The sequence below is a fragment of the Hyalella azteca genome, unplaced genomic scaffold (assembly GCF_000764305.2).
Source record: "Hyalella azteca isolate HAZT.00-mixed unplaced genomic scaffold, Hazt_2.0.2 contig4083, whole genome shotgun sequence".
Lineage (NCBI taxonomy): Eukaryota > Metazoa > Arthropoda > Malacostraca > Amphipoda > Hyalellidae > Hyalella > Hyalella azteca.
Genome location: NW_025934309.1, coordinates 32,462 through 58,239, shown reverse-complemented (window position 1 = coordinate 58,239; position 25,778 = coordinate 32,462). Strand labels below are relative to the sequence as shown.

The 25,778-nt window shown below is 36.1% G+C and overlaps 1 protein-coding gene across 1 annotated transcript; it reads right to left on the bottom strand.

Moving 5' to 3' along the window:
* Positions 1-5,052: 5,052 nt before the first annotated feature.
* LOC108664637 (receptor-type tyrosine-protein phosphatase O) lies at positions 5,053-17,388 on the bottom strand. The gene is made up of 13 exons (XM_047879874.1): positions 17,188-17,388; positions 16,525-16,857; positions 16,006-16,292; positions 15,304-15,548; positions 14,978-15,044; positions 14,226-14,355; positions 11,479-11,555; positions 10,976-11,113; positions 9,191-9,319; positions 8,240-8,391; positions 6,981-7,119; positions 6,744-6,795; positions 5,053-5,639 (listed from the first exon to the last, which is right to left on the bottom strand). Exons 1-13 carry the CDS (start codon positions 17,330-17,332, stop codon positions 5,506-5,508), a joined length of 2,028 nt encoding a protein of 675 aa, XP_047735830.1. The 5' UTR covers positions 17,333-17,388; the 3' UTR covers positions 5,053-5,505.
* Positions 17,389-25,778: the final 8,390 nt, after the last annotated feature.

Here is a 25,778-nt window from a genome sequence, read left to right as displayed (position 1 = left end):
TTGACATTTTTGGATCGAAAATGAGTCTTTATAAAGTGTTTTGCAAAATAGTTTAGCAAAAACGATAGTCCACAATAAAAGAGAGCTAATTAACTATCCTGAGCTACTATCAATCGACATAGTGAATATTTTAACAAATCGAAATCACTTCTTAAAAGGACTTTTTTCTAAGCTAGTACTTTGGGAACTTTGTTAAGCTATTCCAAGACGCGCCATCATGGCATGATAAGAAACGAATAATCCATGACTTACGATTTCATGAGAGAAATGACTAATACATAAACATGAGAAAAATATACGAGAAAAGAAAGTGCGCCATCTACATAAAATTTTAATTTATGACCTAAGATGAATTAACAATAATTAAACAGAATAATCAATAATTCAATGAATCAAACAATAAATCGGACGAACAGAACAGCTTAGTACTTCTGGTAGTGCAGGCATCCGTATCTAGGTTTAATAATGAAGACTGTGACGCTTGTGAAATTACCTGCGTAGACTAGGTTAAGTCTATTGCTGTAAATTTCCATGAATGGAAAAAAGCGGCTACAATTTATTTGTAATGAAAAACTGCTGATGGAAATTTTAACACGATGTAAAGGAAAGTATCACTGCCAGAAGTGGATTTAGGATTAGATTACCCTCCTACATTTAATCAGAGCAAGTTCCCAACGTATTTTTCAATGATGAGTATGCCTACTTCTGTGATTCTGGTACTAGATTCCAAAAAGATGGAGTGAATGTTATAAGGGAGTTAATTCTTTGGACAGGGCTTCTAGAGAGCATGATATACTCCATAGCGAGCATACAAAACTGAAGAGAGAAACAAGGCTGAGGATATCGTATCGAAGAAAGCGACCGAAATTGCGTTAGATCCTAATGAGCCAGAATATGTCAAAATTGATGCAAAATTATTTATTGCTCTACTGGCTAAAAAGTTATGTAAGGCATGGTCAATAAAAAAAACGTACAAGCCCACTCACAGAGATGAGTGGTGAAATTTTGAATGCAATTTTTACAATCCTAAAACCGGATACGTAGGGATAAATGAACTTGTTCGCAAGAGTGTTTTATTTCGAGAACAACTCATGAATTGATTAGATTCACAGAAAACATACCCTCTACATAAAACAATAAAACCTAATTTCACAGCATTAAGAGACAAAATAACAAAGATCGATGGTCAATGGCAGGCAGATTTAGTTGACATGCAGTAGTATACAAATAATGCAGTATACAAATAATGCAGTATACAAATAATGCAGTATACAAATAATGCTTGAATGTAGCTAAAACTACATTCTAACTGTGAGTGGTATTTTTAGTAAACACGCATGGGCAGTCGCTATACGAAAAAATATAACTCAGTACTCACTGCAGTTAGTGACAGAGAGCGAATTTTCTCGTTGATGAAAACGTGAAGTCACTGACGGACAGACAGACGGACATGGCGAGCACAATAGTGAATTTTTTCCATAAATAAGAAAATGTGCTAAAAAGTCTTTGCAAAATTATTTTCAGAGACAAAGAAAGCTGTAAAAAGCCTAAATTAAAGACTGGAGATCGTGTCAGAATTAGTAGAAAACGTAAGGATTTTAATAATGGTTATCTTCCTAATTGCAAACGCGAGTTATTTAATATTTCTAAACTGTCCGGTGTCAATCTAGCGTCTCGTTATATTTAGTATCATTATATTATATGATGTTCATCTGTAATTGAGACGTAATATTCACTTAGCGTGAAACAAATTGATGGAAAAGTACTAGACCTGAGTCAGCGTCTGGACAAAATCACGCGATAGATCACGCGATGGCCGTAATTCTATAGCGCTGGGAACCTTAATGAGGCACCCCGCAGAAGCTGACAGGTACGTACGCCGTGATGTAACTCGCGTTAGAGCTACTCCGACCGAACGTTCGACGTCTTAGCCTTACCTGTATCGTATCAATCACGTATTACCACCTCGTATCAAGATAAGTTATCTGGACAGATGGTGTCTTATTTGTCCTTCACGAACTTAGTCAACGAACCCTCTTCAAGTCTGGAGGCGCATAAAAGTGACTTACCAACAAAATTATTAGATACGAATCCAGTAACTTATAGGTTGAACTATATGAACGGTGTATAAGAAATAGGGAGTTTTTGTGAAGAATTATCAAAATAAAGCAGCGACGTTTATGAAATTGATTAAGATCTTAAATAGAGTAGAGGAAAATTGTTAGTTAAATGGGAGTGATATGATGACCCATCTTGGATTCAAGAAGCTGAACTCACATCAAGTTGAACTAAAATTAAGTTGAACACACATTAAATTCAATATAAACACAACTTGAGTTCGAAATAACAGAACATCAAGTTCAAGTTGTTTGAGATATTTTACTCAAAAAGTTGATGTTAATTGATAAATTGCTTCATCGCTGCCTTGAGCATTTGTCTCAAAAAGTTATTATTCGTCCCATCGATATTCGGGATAGAGTGGTGGTACATATCCAGTACACCTATGCCAGTTCATGTAATGTGTTTGTGTAGAATTTTATTGCTGGCGTGAAATTCGTGTAAATATCACTTTTTCTGCCGGTAATAACTTTGTTTTTCAATTCCATTTTCTTAAACGAGAATTATTCTATAGTTTAACAGAATAAACATGAAATAAATTGTGTTTATTAAGTTCTTGCACGAGTGCTTGCGATCCATTAAAGTCTCCCGTGTTTCCAGCATTCATAGGGCCAAATAAGAAGTGATATCTTGGAACAATATCATTAACGTTAGAATGCATAACTATTATTCCTGATCCTGAAACATCTGAATCACTACCTGGCTCTCGGTTTGGATCCCTAAACGATCCAGGAATATCAGCTCTAATTCTAGCTACTTTATGAAGGACCTTATCCTTCTGTGTTGCTTTATAGAGTGGTTTGATGTACTTGGAGTAGTTATCGGCTCTATTTGCCTTTATTGTTCCATCTGACCTGAGATGGGTTTTTGTCTGTCTCAAAATTCGCTCGTAATTTACAACGTCTTTTTTATCGAAGTTTTCAGGGTATTGTCTTGTTACTAGCTCCCATAATCCGACAGTTCCTTCAAAAACTTGATCACCAATTTTTAAATTATTTTCCTGAATGAAGACAATTGTAGCTCCTATCATGTCAGTTTTTCCATCAAATTTTATGCCATAGCTTTGTCATACTCACATCCAGATTTAAATGCAAAACTTAATTAAGTTTTATATATTAAATCAAATAAACTTCCCCAGTCTGGAGAAACTAATGCTAATCTTCCGGCAGGTTTGATTGCAAATAATTCTCTAGGAGCATCTTTCAGAGCTAACCTCATTTGTTTAGTTTATTCAACCATTTTGGTATGAGGTTCAATTAGAGGCTTAAATGCTTTTTTAGCATCACTGCATAAATGTTGTTCCATAGATTTTTCTTATGAGAATTGTTTTCGCAAGTCTTTCTTCAATTTTATGAAATCTGCTGTCATTTTTATTAATTATAGTCTAAATAGTCACTTCTGTACACATACATGCACATGTATATCATTCTATGTTGGTGTGACAACGTTGGAAAGTAGGTCAAAATTCAACGCACCCATGATTGACGTTACTTTCAACTTAAATTGATCTACGTCTCTTCAACTGTTGTTCGCATTTTGACTTAGATTCAACGTTCTGATCAGGTTGAAATCAGGTTAAATGTTTCAGGTTGAAATGTTCATCAACATTTCAGCCTGAAATCAACGTTGTTTCAACGTCAGTTGCTTCCTGGGTATTGCTCAGCGTAAGGACGATGAGAACCATTCGAGTAGAAATTTAGTATTTGATTGATTATTTCTCATGTATCGTCTGTTCATTCTTTGCTCGTTTACTTTCAGTTTCCATTCAAAATTGACCATATTATCATGTAGAGCATAGAAACGTCTGACGAAAGTCGTATTTCTCAGAAGCAGCAAAATCAGTGACACTAGCCCATGGAGTGTAAATATTCTTAAGTGGTCATTTGTTCGTCACTTGTAAAATTTCGTTCTTAATTTTTTTCAACCGGTTATAAGAATGTTGTGGAAGAACATGAGTTTCATTAAGATTTTTCGAATGCCATCAAGAGGAACCCATCAAATCATCTATGTAGCTAATTAAGATTGCTCCATTGGTCATATGTATCACAATCATGACCTGTAGCGGAGTACATTTATAATTGGAAAATGCTTTATTGAACGAATGTTGGAGAACCCAGACACTCTAAGGGAGAAACTTCTAGGTCATACAATTTCGTTTAGTGATTTACCGATCGATCTGAAATTTTATATACATATATATATATAGGTCTAATACATGCACATTTTTGCGTTTAAATTTACAAGAATAATTAAGGAAAATCTGAGCAGGTAAAGAAAAAATAAAACAAGAAATCACGCAAAAATCTTTAAATCGTGATTTGCTAGAGTTAAGCATTTGGAAAAATTTGTATTATATTCAAAACGCATGCATCAATTGACTCTCTGCCTTTTTAGAAACACGCTCCTGCTTCTTTGAAGGCGTTTTTCCCCAACGTTTCCCATAATTTCTATCAGTTATTCATAAAAAAATTAATTAGTTGGGAGAAAGGCTTCTAGGATCGATATAGATACTTTTTTTACGAATCAAAATTTTTTGATATAAAATACTAAAGAAATACATGAAAAGTGGTTTCAGGATATCTCCAACTACCTTGTTACTCATAAACTGAAGGAGTTAGAAATTTTAAGTAGATCCAAAAAACTGAATTCTTTTATACATGAACAATATGTAAAAAACATTCTTTGCATTGTATCCATGGCTTTCCCATTGTCTATTACTTGTAAAGAGTGGGCCAGCATGACTTTTCACTGTCCAGTTTAGCTATATAACACTTACAATGAAAAACTTATATTATGAGGACAATATATTTATCATATATTTATTTTATACTAAACTATTTAAACTAGTTTCATTTTCCGTTAACTAATTATAAGACAATCACAAAATCTAAAAGAAATCACTCTTAGAAAGTAAACATCCTATTGTTTGCCGGTAAGGGAGTTAATAGATATTTTTTGTTTCATCATTAACTATATACTTCTTTGGTATATTATCAACGCATGTTACATGTACAAATCATGTTAAATTATTATCATTGCTTTTGCATGAGAAGATGTCGTTGTTCCGAGCTTAGTAGATATTGTTCTACGATATGTTTACAGCAAATAAATTGTTGAGTATCTTCGTCCCTTGAAAAAATTATGAATTTGCTATTGAACTAAGTGCTAGATTGGACATTTTTTAATTGCATAGTTATCATGGTCATAGTTTCTGCATTCGAAACCAAATAAAAAAGTATCTCTGCGATTATTATTGGGTCCCGCTGTTTGAATTCTGCGCTAAAAGATTTTTCATCATTTAATTATTAAAGATGAATGAGTTCAACGTGAATGTCGTCCTATCTCGAATGGGTGCGACGATAAATAATCCAAGTAATTATTGAAGAATCAGGAGCGTATAATTTGACCAGACAATGAGGAGTTAGGCCTCGAGTTCCCATCAGGTTCAATCCTGGCAAGTTGGATGAGTTCTGAATCCAAAGATGATAGTTCAGAACCGGGGTCATCGTTGGCGACCAAAGCTAAGGCAGAAAATAAGACTATATGTCCAGCCTCAGGAATTTGAAATTTGTTCATTAGCAATGATCAGTTTGACATAATATTCAAGCTTTCTATTTGTACAACGGAGACAAGGATTATTCTCCTTGATTTAGCACACAAAATAATTTGAGATATGTTTCAAGATATTTTTGATTAGTGATCCCACGAACGTCAATCCCACTGTCTTACCACATGAATTTTGTACCTATAAACCTGACAATATGTCTCCTCCCTCCTGCTATCTATATGGTCTCTAAAATGAAATGTTGCTCCAGTATTCCGCAGTTAAAGCGCATTTAGAGAGTAATTTGAAAATGCGTTTGAAATCTTATGGTTGCATTTACTTTATTAGGGGGTTTTACAACTAGCAGGAGTTTAGATTTCAAACTGGAGAATTGTTATTTTAGCAAATCTGTAAATCTGAGGGTATGCATAATATCCTTTCTCGCGGGATAAAATCTCTTTCTCAATTATTAAAGTTGTATTTATTTTCACGGGAAGGGAGCGTGACAAAAGTATGTCTGAAACATTTCTTTCAATATTACAGGAATAGATGACGGACTTCTCAAAGCAATCTTCAAGAAGTTAATGGTAAGCCAATGTATTTCAGACCTGACTAAAAAAAACTTTAGAATTCTCTCCGTTATATGGAAGAACCTTTGGTAATGCATTAATTTACGAGTTCAACAGAAGCGAATTGAAATGTTTGGTTTCAACATTACATTGTATTGAGATAAATTGAAACTTTCGGGAATTTTCTGAATGGGCCTTACAAGTTGATGGAGAGGGCAACATTGACTTAAGTGCATAATTTTAGTTTCAGATTATTCTAATTTATTGTATTCGATTTAGTTAATTTTATTCGAATTTTACATAAATAAATGAAACTTACACAAAAATAAAGGATAATACTCGATGTCTTGGAGTATAGATGATATCCATACTCGTGATACTCGTAACATGACATAATTACACCAAAAATGACATCGCATTGTTCGCGTATTTGGCGCTGTACTTGCGATGATTTTGAAAAATCTGATTACAACAACAAGCTTTAAATTCGCATTCACATGATTTGCACTCACTTGGACTTGTCAGGCGTCTGGTGCAACAGTTGAGCAGGAACACGAATTGTTTCTGATTGGAAGAATTGCTCTCTTATATTTGACGAAATTATGGAAAAAATAATGCAAATCATGTTGGATACATTCTATTTATTCGCCTCAATTTCCAGAGAGATTGTTTAGACCTTAGTATATTTCACTAGCTATTTTTGTTCAATAAAGTCTTTAACAAGATAAATAAGGTCCCCTTCACTGCACCTTGTTCTCGACGAGGTTGCTGCGACACTCCCTCATGTCGCGCACCACGTCTGTCACGCTCAGGTGTCCTTCCCTTGTCTCAGCAGCCAGCAACACGTTCCAGAGCGCCAGGAACGTCCCTGTTCTTCCCGATCCGTTACTGGAATATAAATTATTGAACAGGATGTATCCCTGCATATGAGAAAAGCTGAAGTAACAACTTAGATTAGGTTTTTTATGAATGGATTCTCTACTAAAGGTTCAGGGGAAGACGGTGGGCTGTCTATATAATGTTGATGGCTATAGAAAAATTAATGAAGAAGTGATGTAGTAAATTCGATACATGGAGATAATGTGTTTTATTTTCAAATTCGTATGATTTCATGTTAATTAAAATATTTGGAAACTCAGATACCGAACATCGATCAGGACGCAATTTTGAGGCATCTTCTGCTTTAGCATATGGTATAAATTATTACAGCTTAAAATAATTATAAATTCATGCCATAAATTTTAGTGCTTAATTTCATTGATATTCATATTCATTGTTACTAGATACTGTAGAGGGAGGATATATGCCATGTATAGATTATTATTAATTTAATGTATAATAACCAAAATGAGTTAGAAGTCTGCGCGCTGTTGTCGGATTAAGCCTGAAGTGCAAAATAGTAGGCATTGTATCATTCATTGTGCACCACCACAATGAACAGAGGTGTATACTGTTTACTCGATCAACTGATATACTGAAGTAGGCCCAATGCTATTGTCTTTAATTATATAACATAGAATTCATTTGAGTGAAGTTCAACGTGTTTAGATTTATGTGCCTTAAATTTATTTGTCTGTTTAATTCTTCCTGTTTTAGGCATGTGTCATTGTGTATTACCAGTGTCAGTAATAACTTATAACTTTTCATGCAGAGTGACCTCCGAACTATGGATTTGCGATTTTACAAATAACGACAATGCACATATTGTTGTTATTTATCGCTGATTGAAAGTGCTTCTTTTCTTCTATCAGTGTTAAACAGCGGGATGAGTGGCGAACCTGGTGGGTTATTGCGTATAGCTTATAGTCATAGTTAAGCTCAGTGGATACTGGCATCGTAACAATATGCTTATCAGTTCTTTATTATATTCAGGTTTTACCGTGTGGAACTTGGAATGCGAGCTTCAAGAAGTGATTTGACGGCAGGGTACACGAAATTTTCAGTTCGCTTATTATGGAAAGGTCTGTGTTCCATTTATTCTCTACCACGTCACATCTGCACTACGTACTTGCAATGCACCACGACAGTGCTTTCATTTTCGTTAGTGTTGAACCTGACGGTGTGCTGGAACTGACAGAAGACCTCGGCGTCAGGCAACTTCGAACCTTGTGACGGCCAAGCCACAAACTGGTAATGCAGTAGTTGGAGCGAAAAGATCCCCTGTAACCAAGTGATTAATTTGAGGGATACACCACATGGAAAAGCTTTAGTTCTACAAACATTCATGCGTTTTTAAAAATAATAAGAAAAATTTATTCGGATAAACGATATTAGAAATGACTTCAGATTTGGTCTTGATTTCATTTTATTAAAGTAAGTTTTCCTTTGATGCTAAATTAAACACCGTGCGTATAACCCAGGTTTTTACCCAAGTTTGGATAAACTGTTCACTGTATTTTATTGAAACATTTAAAGTTAAACTCAGAAAAATAAATCCGTATAGTGAATATAATGACGAACCATTTTATAAACCGCCTAAAGAGAATAGAATTCATCTACAAAATTGTACATAAATTAAATTCAATTCTCATTCTTTCACTTACGGATCTGTTTTCTCTCTTATTCTGTCTTTGGTATACTTATTTTTGGCAAGTCATAAATTTATATAGTTATATGAGAGAATATAGTGCTTGACGCTAATCACTGCACTGCGAATGGGGCTCGTTCGTCCCTAAATGGCTCTTTTAATTAATACAACTTTTAATCAACTCCATTTCAATACAGGCATATGATACAGGATGGCAAGTTCCCATATTTAAAAAATTAATTTTTACCGAAATAAATTTAATTCGAAAGGAAACAATCACGAAACTGTTCTTAAAACGCTCTTTGCACCACGAATATATATGACGAAAAAAAAATCTGAAAATATAGCGTTAAATACAACTCTTGAATTTTTACAAATTATTTGATCACGTTAGTGACAGGTATAACAAGCAAACAATGTTAAATCACTCACGTCGGACACAGCCAGCGTTCGCTCATACCAAACGTCGTCGATGTTGACTTCTTCCGTCAACTCTATGGTGAATGGACCGCATTCCAGCGTCGGGTCCTCACAAGTTGGTAGGTACAAAGCGCTTACGATCTGTTAAAAATTCTATTATTAAAATTCTATTCATTATTTTATATATCATATAAAATAATTATATATGACAAATTTTTCTTAACATCAATACGTATTTTTCTTACACTAAAGAAGAATAGAATATATACTGAGTCACGAACTTGTCGAATCGTTCTATCTAATAAAATATACAGTTCGTTATTACAATAAAACAACGTGTGGCGAAATGCACATAATACATACAATAAATCCTTGAAAATTTTCATATAAATTGCTCCGGTGAATGAATTGGTATATAAATGAAACCAGTTGGTGTAATAACTAAAAAGTGACCTAAAATTGTCGTTAATTTGTTGGTTAGGAAATTCAATCAAGTAGACTCATAATGAATAGGTAAACCGAAAAATGTGAAAAATTTTTATTAAGAAATATGCAACCCAGTCGATATACAGAGTCCGTCGGTCCGTAGGTTCTCCTTAGCCGCCCTAGAGGCAAATCAGACGCGAATAGGCCAATTACTGTATTTGACTACTAATTAGGAGCCGTTTCCAGGAGTCACATGACCCAGGGGGCCGAATCTGCAGAAGACAGCCGCATGCTCACCCTACTCAATAAGGCGCGAAGGTGACCAGCCCCTGATTCAGAAACCTGTACGAAGCAAGAGCAGGCGCAATAATTTGTACACACATTCGTTTCAACACTCACGGATTGCGTGTAGGCCAACGTGTGAGCGTTCCGTTATCTTTGATAATCTTGCTTTTAGCGCTTTATTCATCACGCAAACCGCTTCGACACTTTTCAGACAAAATTTCGCAGTAAATGTTTAGGATCACGCCATCGTTTGCGCAAGTTTCATTAAGCGTGTAATGAGTGTCCATCAACGCGCGACCATTGCGCGTGTTTAGCTAACACGCGTGCATTGCGTTATCTTCGACACGCATGCCTGGCGTTTGTGTAAAGACGCTAGCGATACCTTTCCGTGAACAAGCGTGCGTCATGTGCTAACTTCATGGCGAAAGGTGCAGAATGCAAATGAACACGCGTGCATTGCCATGTAAGTCAAGATGCGTCGACTGCGTGAGCTCAGCAAAACACCAACATTTCATAGGCAGGGGTACCAAAACAACCCTCGTTATACTCCCTATTGGGGTGCTGGGTTTATCAACAACCCGGGCTTGATACTATGCTGGGCAGTTAGAGGTGGTTCGAAGAAAGGAATATTAGGCAGTTGTATACGTCCTGTTCTTCGTCGGTTCGGACGTCGGTTGATGCTCGCTACTCATACAAGTTTTGTAATATTATTGTGTATAGTGAAGTCTACTGCGTGAAAACAACTCAGTGTTAAAACGGAATGCTTTCGTTTATGACATTTTCAGCATAAAACATTCCTTAGTTATTTTATTTTACTTATATTCAGCTAATTCATTACTTGGGCGGCGCATTACTTAATAGATTATCTGATATATTGGCTATGGAGACGACGTGCGAAATTAAAAAAAGTATGTATTTGCGCATTGAATAATGTGACCAAATTAAGGAACAATATTAAGAAATCGAAAATTAATGCCTACGATATTTCTTTACTCATTGATCAACTTTTTTCGCTCGAGCAAATTGTAGATATGATGAAATAAGTACATAAACTTCAAATTAGCAAAATTCAATGTCCAATTGTACCTCGTTCTGTTCCTCCCAGCTCGCTATCATGACGACAATCTTAGCTCGCTGCTGCCAGATCATTTGCCAGAAACTCAGAACTGTTTCATCCATGGGGCTCTGGGCAGCGATAAACGTCAGGTTGGGACCTTTGGTGCTCTGTAAAACCAGTGTGATGTCTTATATCTATCAAAACAAGAGATGTCAGAATGTCTGGTATACATAATATAGCCATGCTGATTGATAAATTGCTTCGACTAATCTCAGCCCACATGTTCTGTCCAACGGCGCTGCCTTTAATTTTAGTATTTTGTATAGAGTGAATCGTTTGAAACATCCATGGGGATATGTAACATTCTAGTTCTAACTAATCACTTCCCTCTTCTATAAGTTTCTCGCTGTAGTGTTTCCTAAAAATAAATAAATTTTATTTGCTAATAGTAATTGCATTTGTAGTAGTAATGTAAACCGTTTGTGAACCGTAACCTATACAAAAAATTGGTGTAATATTAAATGATATTTACGGTCACGTAGCTGGCGTTGATGTAGTCTGATCTCAAATTTGAAGTTTGTCTTTGTAGAACTACCCTGCTGCTGTCAACTGTGAAGAATGGGATAAAAATTATTGGTTCACAAAAATGACGTTTACATATATTTTTTCATGCAATCAGGAAGTCGAATTTTAAATTATAATACAATCTGGGGCGTTATTTTTATGATGAACAATAATTAGTTTATTAACTGCATTCACTGTTGATAATGAGCTGCATTCGACTCTGTGCATTTTTGATTCCACAGCGTCAAGTCTGTGAACACCGGAGCTCCAGAAGGAGGAAGTAACGGAATTATACAGGAGACGTTTGGATCTTATTTTAAATCATTCATTAGAATGGAACTCTAATCGAAGTTTTCAATTAATTGTTTTCTTTTCGAGTTTGAAGGGTAAAGCAACAAATAATTTATTTTTTTCGTCTGCTCTCTCTCTCTCTCTTCGTAGGATAAGTGCTGACATTACCTACCAAGATAGTAATTATGATTTATACATTTCAGCCCTTGTAAGCGAGTTGTCCTCGCCACCGAGGCCTCAGGGGCCAGTCCCCGAGACCTACATATGATGACGATAGAATTTTACCTTACACTCCGCATGTATTATAGTGCAAATCTATATCAGCTCATTCTAAATTTTATTGCTAAAGGAGACTGGACAGTCTAGAATCGAGCGTATAAAAAACGGCGTAAAACCGAACTTTTTGGAGTTCGTTTTCACAATAGTGCGCAGGAGTGTTGTGTATATGCAAAAAAACGATGTATATGCAAAATTTTAGGCCCCTAGGTTGTTTTCTTCATGATTCGAGGGACATTTAAAATCCACATATCTATATGCAGAGCTGGACAGCGCTACGTTGAAATATAGCGGCCGCTACCGCTACCGCTACATGCTCTAAATGTAGAGGGCGCTACCGCTACCACTACTGCCCACCTCTGGTAACAACTAACATGTTGACACTAGTAACAGGCTGAGGTTGACAACATTACACCGAAAGCTTTCGTACAGCTTTATTCTGTTATTTATATTATTTATGTATCATGCTGGTTTTTAAATAATATTTAATACTATTAAGTAAAATCTAAAGGCTTTATCTATAAATGAAGCAGTAGCGCTGTAGCGGCAAAACCTCGTATCGCTACTCTAATATGTAGCGGGCGCTACCGCTACCGCTACAATTGCTTAAATGTAGCGCCGCTACCGCTACATGAAGCGCGCTACTGCCCACCTCTGTCTATATGAAAAATTTCCCAAGAATCCAACTAGCATTTTTAATGATCTTATTGGGCAAAATCATCATAAAAACGTATTTAGTTGATATGCTTTAAGTTTCGAAGCTCCACCACATCAATAAAAAAGCATAAGATAATTTTAAAAGTATGAGGGTCGCATTAGGTAAAAACCTTTAGTATATCTTCTCTATTATACATATTTTAATTTTTCAAGGTCTAGATTATCATCCTCATGGTCATAGGGCATCTCTAAAAATAACTAAAACTTACTAAAAAAATAAAAATGACTAAAAATGCATGAAAATTGTTTAGCCAAAAGGAATCAGAATTCTATTTACTGACCATTCTCCATCAATGTAATAAATTACAAATTACTTGACCTATATGAGAAGAATTGTCCACCTGTTGATACCTTCTCGACGTACATCACAGATGAAATTTTGAAGAATCAAGTCATCTTAAGAAAAATGCTGGATGACCACGCTAAATGTATTCAGTGGTTGTGAGGGGTAAGAGGTTTGTTGTAGTAAATGAATGTATCTTCATATATTGAACTTTTCGTTTTAACTCCTCTGTAATGTATGTTTAATCGTAGCTAGGTAATTTTTACGTCTTCTCATTACGAGAACGCAACTTTTATTTCCCGTACGTATACGCACTTTTTCAACAACATATTTCTTATGATGCCTTGATTCTCAAAAATTTCATCTATGGATTACGTCTCGAAGGTATCAACACGTGTACTAGTTCCTATTATATACGTGAAATTGAAATAAGTTTAATGTAATTAATATAATAATAGTTTCTACCTATAAGGACCCTACAGTAACCCAATTAGTATTTTGAGCAAAATTCTTAAACATTTAAACATGTATATGCTTTACCTCATGTTAAAAAATATTTATGATTCTTTAATGATGAGGACGATGAGGTAGAACTTCAAAACTTGATCATGGTATATTCTGAAGACATTTTTTGATGATTTTTGCCCATTATGACCTTTGCAATGTCAGCTAGCATTTTTCACATTGTGAAAAATGCTAGCTGGATTTTTGGGAAACTTTTCATTTCCCATATTTTTAAAAATTTCAAACGACCCTCGAATCACGAGGGAATCAACATAGAGGTTTCCAATTTTGCACACATATTTTTTCAAGATTCACAATTTTTCCGCACTAGGTATTGTGAAACCGAATTCCGAAAAGTCGAAGTTACTCTCCACCCTCCAGTGAACAAGTCAAATCTGTCACTCAACCTTGCGCTTGCTATGGAAAAAGTTCTGCGTTTGCAAAATTCTGTAGCTTAATTAATGTCCTCATTCTTAGCACGAACAACCATGGAATCAATTAGGCACTATCGATGTAATCTGGAAAATTATCTGCATACTATTCTCCGAAAAGGAGAATCTTGCTGGTTATGAAGTAAACTTGAAATAAAACTAATAAAGAAGGTGCTAACAGGTGCTGTTTAACGCATTTGTCATTCAACTTACATGGTAATGGGACTCCAGAGCGGTTGTAAGAAGCATTTTCTTCTTTCAGTGCATTTGCAGTTGATTTCTTAGGACTCTTTTCATCAAGCAATGCGAATTCTTCGAATAAAGTTTCCCGTTCGAGTATATTCTGGAAAACGAAATTCAAGTCAAAAACTATTGCAAGTTTCCCTTACTCGAATCGGAGTTGATTTAAAACACACATACGGTTGCGAGGTGATTAAAATTCTTGTTTACATCTCAAATGCTCCAACCTGTTCCAGTAGTTCAGCTCTTGCTGATTAATAAGCTATTGCCGCCTGGGTATACATTATTTTAGGATAACCCTATAGCCGAGAATTGTTTTTGTACGATACAGTTGAACTCAAGAACGGTATTAGAAAGCATAAGTTTAAATGATTATTATATTAATTTACACGTATAACAGTATACAATACTCGTTGCAAATTCAGATATAAAAACAAATCGAAACGATCACTATGGAAAAAATATTTTGATGATACGGCACAATTAGCACCAAAACGGAATAAGGTGCTTCTATTCACCATACTTTGCCTTCGGTACTGAAGATTTATATTGGTTATAAGAAAACGCAACAAAAAGCCGGATGCAGCATTGGTCAATGATAATTATTAAAAATTTTTAACTGCGCAATAAAGCTGTTCCAGCTTGCACGATATAAGGGAATATAGTGTAGGACAAGGAAGCCGCTTTCTTGGCGTAAGATCATAAGACTGAATTATTTTTCTTACCTCAAGTCTGCGTTCGTCCATTTTCTCCATTAGCTCTTTACAGTACATTTGGCGGCGGGTGCTTGTGCTGATTTGAGAGCAATATTTTTTCAGATATAAATATAAATAAGCGATGTAAAATGATTTTTGAGGCGCATATTATTCATTACATAATAGTCCTGATTAATCGCATTAATTAACCCTAATAAGATTTGATTGATTGCCATTTTGATCGTATCCATAGGTATTATTTTGACTAAACACATTAATAAATTTTGATACATTGACATATATTTTGACATCACGCTCTAAACGAGTGTAATCAAAATAAAGGGAAAATTTCTTACACATTTGGGGCAATGCTTCTTCCTTCTTCTTCACTGTCCAAGGTTTGTACGCGGCTTTTTTTACGACAATAAAAGATGCACAAAGCGATTATGGATAGCCCACCAATGCAAGAGCCCACTGATACTATCAGTAGTATGGTTTTATCATTGACGAGATTTCTCGTAGTAACCTCCGTCTCTCTTGATTCGAATGTGTAGAAAATACCAGATATGTCCGTCCCAATTTTCGTATCATTCGTGTAAGCCTGCTTGGTATATTTGCAGGTTAGTTTTCCAGGTACTGAATTAATGAGAAAATTCGATTACCAGTATATTATATAGAAATTTCCTATATAGCCAGTATATTGGAAATTCTTGCCATTATATTCTGGTGGAATGAACGTTTTGAATGTAAATTTAATGAAGATCCTGGAACGAGTACTCAGTTATGAAGCTAGTTAGCAACAAGATTTCAGTTTTTAGAAGTAATAGGATTCCAAAAATTATTTGATGTAAGAATGTATATATTATTAAACACCTTAAAATATCAACATGGTTCAGTTATTTTTCAAATAAGCACACTCAATACAATGATCCAATACTATTCTTGACCAGGTTTAACTTTAATCGTAATCGGTGAGAGCATAAATATCACATTACATTCACTTAGTAACTGTATTCCAGTTCAATGAGTGAAAGTGACGAAAAATAACGATATTTTACAGTAACCACGACGCGATAGTCTTGACCGGGTTGAAGGTTGTGTATGGTGAAGACGCATCGGCTGCTGGTGTTCCGACCAGCAACCTGTGATACTCCCGACTGCGGGTCAGAACAGTCAGAAGAATTCATGAAGGCGAGGATGCTGGCGTTTTGTGTGGCATTACGCAGCGTAGCATTGATACCGTAGCGTGTTACACGATCCGGACACTCAGGAGGAGTCCAGCTGATTGTGAGGGAGTTTTGGCCTGCTGATATCGTCTCTAGTTCATGCGAAGCAATAAATCCTGCTAAGAAAAAATGCGAAATTTTAAGTCAATGTGAGTCTTATACAAAGGCCTATGCATATGTTTTACCGTAAGTTGCAAGCATTATACTACATACTGCAATTTACATAAAATTGAAAGTGTAGTGTTCATACATTCTACGTTCATTCAAGCTAAAAATCTCCGCCCAAATGCCACCAGAATTTTTAGTAAGTCTTAGTCTTACCAGGAAATAATTTGAGTTAATTTTTCTCACCTAAATCACCCGTGGTATTTTGGATACAAGTCGAGGTACTGAACCCTGAAGTATATTCGGCCACAACACAAACATTGTAAACGCTGAGGCTGTGGGGGTCACTAATGGTGTAGCTATGACTGGATGGGTTAATTGTGATGTTTTGCTGCACATCTTCCAGTGGTGAGTGTCCACTTTGTGCCAAGGGAGTGGAGGAATAGGATAGGAGGTATCGCGTCACCTTGCAGAGGGGCACCGGCTGTGTTTTCCAGTTCAATGTTATTCCGTGACAGTCAAGAGAATTTATTATCAACGACTGTACTGCGAGAAATGGCATTCGTCCAAAACATTTTTCTGAAAATCCACCGGAAATTATTATTAGCGTTGCAATCCAATTTTCTTACCCATACGAGTTGATTAAATTTCTTTTGAATCCAATGGAATTGTATTGAATCCAATTTACTGTAAATCCAACCAACAGCTGTAAAACTGAACTGCGATCTGAACTGTGCAAAAAACATTTTTTAGAATTTTTCTTCGCTTCACTCTAGTTTTCTAGCTTGCATGACTGATATCTCATTTCGGGCTAATTCGCATTTTTTCCATCAGTGCGATAACAATATTAAAGACTTATTTCCAAGCACTGTTATAAATTGACAGAAGAAATACACATATTCCACTCACCCTCGGGATTGAATAACAATTCCAGACAGCTTTCATTTCTGGAAGTAGAGTTGAAAGCTGGTGCGATGCAAATACTAATGTTTTTCGAGGAAACATTTTCTTCTACTGTGACTGTGTAATTTTCATACGATGTTGTCTCTTTCATGTCGTCATGTATGATATTATTGTCAGCCGAAATGACGGAGTATCTCACAGCGTATCCTTCGAATACTTCGTTTGAATTTGGCTTGTTCCACGTGACAGTCACTGACGACTCGGACATGTTCAGAATTTTCAAATCATCAACGCTCACGAATTTAGAATCTGTCATACAGGAAAATTTAAAAATTTTACATGAGGCTCAAGTTTATAAGGATTTATATGAATAATCTATGCACAGTTAACTAACTTGGCGTAACGTTAGTTATCCCAGTATTAGGTCATAAAAACGTGTTTTACCTAGAAATATTTTAGTTCTCTTTAGGAATCTAAATAAAAACAGAGAAAATTTCACATACCGTACATTAGATATATCTTTGCTGCACGCACTACTCAACTCATTCCATTGCTATTGTTCCAAAAGGCTAAGAGTATGAACTTTTTAATTTTAAACCCACCAGCTTCCTTCGTAACTTTGAATTCTGTCATAAATTTGATGAATTTGGATGAATATTCCAAACAGTGAGGCAGATATTTTTTCACACACTCGAGAGCACTCAGAGTGCTGGATATTTCGTATTCGGCTGATATCCCTTTTCTTTTGCGTTGGTAGTATCCGCACCATTGCCTGTTCTTGTCCATGGATACCATGTGTTGGAATATGGTCGAGGATGGGGCTAATTCTGGAAATTGTCATTGTTGGTGAAAAAGCCGTCATCTAAATCTTACAGGATTTAAATGACAGTTTGTCAATATGAATTATAAAATGCTGATTCATAAATCAGTTTCACCAGTTGTATGAACAAATTTCAAAGGGAATTGAAAGTTTCTATATATCAATATCGAATGCAATTCAGTCAATGAAATGGTATCACTGTGTGCTAAAAGTATGTGTTCTGATACTATATTTGTATAAATGTAATAAAATGTATGATTTTGTGAACAATAAAAATTTCAATGAATATATTTATCAAGTGTGATAATAATAAATGCGAAGAAGCAATGAACCAAGAAATAAATTAATTAAATATTAACCTAGATTTTATTATAATCAATTGAATAAAACATCACATTACCTGGGACACCCCAATTGTCACAGGAAAGAGATGTATCTACTGAGCAATGCATTGTGACGTTTGTAATGAATTCTTCTTTAATCTGAGCTTCCGTCCTCTTGTCAGCCTGGCAGCTCTGTGGAAATATACATATACAAAGAACTATTTAGAATCAACCTTATACACATTTATTTTTAGTTTTTTCCATTTTTTCTGCAGATATTATATAGCAAGTATTTTAACTCATGCTTCATGAGACCACGTCAAATACAATTTTTTTAATTGACCTTTTAGAACTGAATTTTCATATTAGAAGCTCACAAACACCCTCATATATTATTCTTCCATGCTGCTGATGGAATGAAATGCAGAGTTTACCTACTTCCGAGTGGTTCAACCTTGCATTATTTCTCCCAATGATATTCTCTTCGCAATAGTCAGAAATAGTCAATACGCAATAAAAAAAATAGTCAAAATTATTTCGACACGACAGTCCTTCAGGATTCACAGATTGCTATTTAGCGCTACAATATGAGCCTTTGAAATTAAATATTGAACACAAATCAATTATGCCCTGGCTGATTCTAACCCTGTTATCAATTATTAAATGTACCTCGTCTTTTACCTAAAATTAAATGCTGGCAAGGTAATTTGAAGTGTTGCTAAGCAGGGTCATTGCTCTAAATAATCGATGCAATAAAATCACGAGCGTTTAAGTAATGCCGTACGCATCAGGGTACTCACCGTTAATAGAAAAAATATTGCACAACTCAAAATTAAAAACTGGGAACTTGCTTCAGGCATGTTGAAAACTTGAAAAATATACTCTTTTTTGACTTCGAGTGCGTTAAACAAACAACGTGATTTTTAGACGTGTGCACATCGCGTGCAACGCTTTCACGAACACTGCATACTGACAGCGTGGTTCAAAGTGAGTAACGGAGATTTAGATTAGAGAGGTTATTCCTGACTGTTGAAGCCACTGAACACAGATAACGCTAATTCAGCAAGATAACCATCATACGTGTTAAACTTCATTGATAAAAAATGACCTTTAGGCCGTGATGAAGAAAATTTTCAATTATTATCAGTCGGAAAAGAACGTAAGTTGAATTTACATTATATTTTATCATAAGATTGTTGCTCACAACAATAGGCAAATTTTACTGAGAAGGTGCTGAAATTGGGGGCAATATTGAAATATAATTTGGTACGTGCAAAGTTAATTGTGATTGCTTTTCAGTACTCAAGATAATAAGTTGTTTTGCATTCAAAGCTACCATGACTCATTTATTGAACTACAGATATAAGATATAACTCAATCATTTTTGGTGTAATCTACACATTGTATAAATTACTGTGAGTGCATAATCGGTCACTATATTTCTTACACGCACCAATAAAACATTATATCGTCGGTATATTTTTGTATAATCATTTCAAAAATTAAACATGGGTAAACTTTTCCAAAACAATGGAAAAAGAAAACTAAGCTACGAGCTCGTATCTTAATTTTTTCTTAAAAATTCACAAATGATTTACGACGAGTTTGCTCCTGAACTTAAAACGAACCCACCTTATCTGTTCATGTTTGCGTGTTCATATGATTATCGGACACAATGTGATGAATGAGGTAGTTCAATAAAAAGACCCCTGACTCATCTGATGAATTAATATCAGGTTGCGTTAATTGTTGCAGGAGAGCGCGTATCAATCAATTATTTTTTAAAAAGCGGTTTAGTTATCCACTTTTTGTCCCCAGGCGGAAATGCGTCGATATTGTATAGGATGGGGGGAATGAAATTAACGTTCATTTGGTCTATACCAATTGAATAGTATAGATAAGTAAAAGATGAATATTATCGCAAAATGCCAGCACACGCAGAGTAACCTTGCCTAAAGCGATGAGTTTGGACCTACGGACAAACTGGGAAGGCAAATAAGCCCTAACCGGCACTTGCGGTGGCTGATGGTCATCTGTTTAGGTCTGACCGCTATCCAGTCGAAATTCAGATTCCCATTTGGGCCACGCCATTTTCGATATGCTCGGCTTTGGGTCTTAGACCCTGTCTCTTTTAGAATACTTGTTAGATGATGGATTGGGTCACTGCACTCGGTCTAGAGGTGAATCAGACGAATTTGTCATCTACTGTTTTCAGCTGTTCTTCGGGAGTCAATTGACCGATGGGCTGGATCACCGAAACACAACCGAATAGAATAGCTGGCCTGGCAACCTCTTGATGGCCCTGGTCAGACGCTTGTATTGGAGCGAACCATGACCATCTCCCGACCGTGAAATAGCGTCGATGTATGTGCATGCGTACGTTTGGAAAGTCACACGATTTAACAAAACTTGAATTGACTCATCAATTTTTTTACCTGAAGTGGTACTTAGATAGTTATTCGTTACGTATAGTACAAAGATAATCTTGATTTTTTAATTTACTCTTTCAAGAAGCAGAGGCTGCTTGAAGGCAGGGAAACATAATTATAGGATGCAAGAGGATAAAATACTTGATAAAGAGTACGTGAATGCAAACAAATCAATGCCTGTAGCTCCATGAGGTAATTTCAGATTCTCATCATAATATGATTGAACGATATGTAATTGGAATAAACAGCAACAGATGAACGTTCGGTTTTGCATTCAGTGCATACAAGCTTCCATTAAATGTCCAATGGCACTACTGCTCGATATCGTTATGGCGGCGCACTGCCTGATGACAGGCATTGTACAATGTACTTTCGGTAAAACAAACAAGGAGGTTGATAAATTGAATACCTTCAGGTCAATGTGATATTCTGGTGAGGTTCACAAAATATTTGTAGAGTAAGACTTAAAATTATAAAATAACATGATGGCGATAACGGACGAATAATTGTAACAAACGAATTATAACAATTTACACCGTCCAGAACGTGTAACAGAGCTTCAAACATCCAGTCTGGCCGCATAATGCTCTGTCGCAGGAGCAGCCACTAAAATATGCAGTTTAGTGTGTAGCGGTCTCATTCTGGATTTTGAATTGAGGTAATAAAATATTTAGAAATTTAGAATTAGATTTAAATTGTAAAAATTAGATTTTGTTTTATATGAACGTCACCTCGATGAATACATCAGTAGTAGTTAACTTAATTCCAACTTTTAGTATTTAGATTCATTTCACCGGAACCTCTTATTAGAGTAAGTACCAAGTGTTGCCTCTGTAATCACATAGTAATTACTCTGTTAAATAGATGAACTGATTTATAATGATTATAATCTTTTTCTATGTACTTGTATTTGTGTAACATGAGATTATCTGTTATTCAAACAAGGTTCTATACAGAGACCAAAAAAGTGTCTTTATTTTTCCCAAAATCAACGTGAGACGCTTTACTGGTGACCCCAGATACATACTGAAGATTTCTCTCAATGGCCGAGGACGACATTGTATGCATACTACATGCTGCATACTACAACATTCACCAGCACTCAACATTCTCTCACAATGATCAAAATTGAACAACCTCCATATTATTCGCCAATGCTGAGCATTTTACATCATTCACCAATCACCAGCATTCAGCATTCTCAAGCATTTCCCAAACCAAGAATTCTTCAATATTCACAAGCGCTCATTATTCTTTAACATTGCCCAAAACTAAACATTCTTCGACCTTCTTTCATATTCACCATTGCTCAAAATTCATCAGAAATTATACATTCCTCCCCATTCACCAAGACGCAAGACCAAACATTCTTCCCTATTCCGGCTAACAAAAATACTCTATATAAACCAGTGCAAAATATTCTGTTCCTTTACCCAGTATCAAACGTTCGCTCACATTCATCCAAAAATTGTCACACATTCGCTGGTAGCAAACTTGGTGCCATATAAATGAGTACCAAAGGTTCTATGTATCAGATGAACACCATATCCAAAACATTCCTTCTGCAATAATAAGTCCTCATTGTTCTCCAAAAATATTTACAAGCAACCGCCTAGTCACTAGGGGGGTGTAAATACACTAGGGCCTAGTGTACTTGCACCCCGTACCTTAACTTTTAATTTGACTCTGCGCCAAAAGGCGCACAAGGCAGGCACATAACTCACACACTGGGTTCTGTTAGTAGCTGCACGTCGTGCCAAGTTCCATGTGTTACAGCCTGCACTGCCTGTCCCGTCAGCAGTTTCAGGTTACTGTATAGTTCTTTCAGACTTGCGTTCACCGTTGCGTTCTGTGTTTGCTTTGCTTTCTCTGATATCCACTTTTTTCTACTCACACACTCCTCTTCGCTTCCCTGTCTTTCCCACTGTTCCTCTTTCATTGTCTTTAATTCTTTCTGATCGGGTACTTTCAATCTTTGCCTTGTTAATTCTTCTCTCATCGATCAGTCTCCAAGTGTTGCAGCGGATCCATGGCTTACTCTTCCCTTTCTTGTAGCCTAGCAGAGCACCACTTTTGCCGATTTGATGTACGCATTTCTCTGCTGTTATCACACCCCCATTAAGTCGTCGCTCTCGTTCCTGGCTAAGTCCAACTTGTTCATGAGTGCTGCGCGGTGCTTCTTCCTCGCCTCCTCATCTCTCAGTCGTTCCACATCTATCATAGGTTTCAATTATTTCATGTTTTACCCACAAAGCTCAATTATAACGCATGCATTTGAAGTATTAAGCATTTCTTGATGGTAAGGTTCACATTTGGTAGATACGTAATTCCTCTATTTCCAGGGATGGGATTATTAATAATTTTATTAATTGTTGGCGGTAATGCAATTTAAAAGGCGAGACCCGCTTGCATTCCAATTTCAAATTACACATGCAGTGTAATTGTTGTAAGTTGTAATTGTTGTTGTTGTAATTGTACACTAGTAAGTTCGGTTCAGCGGACTGTTTTGCATAGGTCTATGAAATTCTGCCTACAGCAGTTGTAAAGATGGATGGAACCTTAGTCGAAATTATATTTGGAATTTGTGAGCTTTCTATAACTGTCATACCGTACTGCATGACAAATTTTAGAATTTTAATTTCTAACAATTTATTATTTTTTGAAACTAATCAAATTCACGAGGACACTTCGATTCCACTCCGACAAAATGATAAAACAATGGAAAAATCCCGTGATAATGGGGTAACGAGCAGCTTAGCAACTTTGAAATCGCAAGTTAGTTAATTACGATTACGCTTTACATCCATATTCGTTACGCTTGCAGACTACCGGGTGAACCTAAACCGGGTGAACCTAAGACTGCCGGGTGAACCTAAACACGCAGTCGAATTTTAAGTGAACTTTCGATTACACAAATCGATATAGCTATCGTGGTGAATTAGAAATTAGAACATAGTGCACATGAAAACGAGTAGCTAAAATAATACGCTCATGCCAACGTATAACTCATATTAAAAATTTCTTCTACTGCCAGAATCTTAAAAGTATGTCGGTGACGTGTATTCAGACGAACTTCACATTAATTAAGAAGCCCTTTGGCCATACTTTAAAAATTTGCTAAGTGAACGTAAGTACTTACGCTCTATTTTCTTGTCAATGATTGGTGGATTTTGCTTGAACGACCGTCAATGATTGGCTGATGAAGTTACGATCTCTTAACTTTTATAGAATGTATGGGCCCAGCTGGACAGTAAAACTAAAAAAGTTGTCTTGCTACAAAAGTTCAGAATTAACATGCCTAGCCGTTAAAATTTCAAGTTGCATACGACACTCAAGTTGCATAGGGCACTTTTCACTACACGACTGCACAATTGAAAAGAGGAGCGTGCGTAATTTGACAAGTGAACAAGACCAATAGAACTAGACAACTGCCGCCAACAGCCTCGTGTCTTGTCTGTGCCGCTGCATTGCTTTAAAACGGGGTAGATTGCACGATTGCAAAAAGGAGTAAAATGGGACGGAGTTAAACATTTTACGTATTTAGCAACAAACATTGCACAGCGATAATAATACGGTAACGATAAGAACCGAAGAGTACGTAGTAAGTTTTGTCGTCGATGTCGTTAGGACTAAGGAATAAAATTTGTACAAATTTGTTCAAAAAGTTTTGAGGTGCCTGGTAAACCTGACTATTACACAACCGCCATTGAATAAAACCATCCTAATTCACTAACAAATGGAAATTTTTTGTACCGCACCACAATTTTGAGTTGACCTAAAATATACAAATTTTGCAGAACGTTTTTGTAAAATGGAAGGTACATTATACAATGTCTGTCCCTATCTAGCAGATCCATCCCAACATCGCAGTTGCCCGAATATTTAATTAAAACTATCATGCCCTGAATAAAAAACCAAATGTTCATCTGATGTTAGTTCTATTAATTAACAGCGTACACATCAGTCACCTATGTCGTAATTATTATATGAATTAGAAATTTACGCATGTAGCTGCAGTCAGTGATTTTTCTTTGCTAACAAGTACTCTTTATAAAAAAATTCTCCTCTTGTACTCCTTAATCATCTGTTTATGCCTTCTGGCTGCCTCCAGTTTTTAAATATAATAAAGGACAAAATGAAGGGATCTTGTTGTCGCGCCTGATTCACCTACAGAATATACTCGGTCCGTTGAGGCAGGGGCAGCCCAAAATGGAATCGGCATTTCGATTGGTTCAGGCCACTTCATGATGGCTCTGGTCAGACGCTGTTCAGGTCTTTCGTGATAGCCATGATCAGAGGGTTGTCTGATTCCATCGTGATGGCTCTGGTCAGGCGCTAGTCTGGCTTCCCGTTTTGACTCTGACCAGAAGCTGGTCAGGTTGACTCATGATAGTTTTGGTCAGACGCTGGTCAGACTGCCCATGATGGCCCTGGTCAGGCGCTAATTAAGCTGCCTCATGAAGGCCCTGATCAGACGTTGGTATTTGAGCGAACGATGATCATTTGCCGGGGCCATACTTTCAAAAAAAATTAATAGATCGTAAGTTCACCAGACAATCATTGACTGCCTTTCAAGCAAAATCCACCAATCATAGACAAGAAAATAGAGCGTAAGTACTTACGTTCTCTTAGCGAGTTTTAAAAGTATGGCCTCAGGTCATGAAATAGCCTCGATATATATGTGCTCGTGTATGCTTATTAAGGGGACCGTCTATCCTCCGGAAAAACTTCTACAGTTATTATTCGATCATCATGAAACTTCACATACATACGTAAAATGTAAAAACAATAACATATTGCTCATATGAATTTTTCGAAAAAATTGATACAAAACGTGAAATTCATGGAAAACGGCTAAAAAGGGGTACTTTAGAAAATCTATCTCCTCCTACAAATATCATCCTACAACATCGAGACACGTATCATTCGGTTCGTAAAGACTATACCTATAGACTCTGTGATCACTTTTCTCATTTCCCCTTAGTTTTTTATGCGAGTTTTTCCCATTTTTCTCATTCCCCCCCC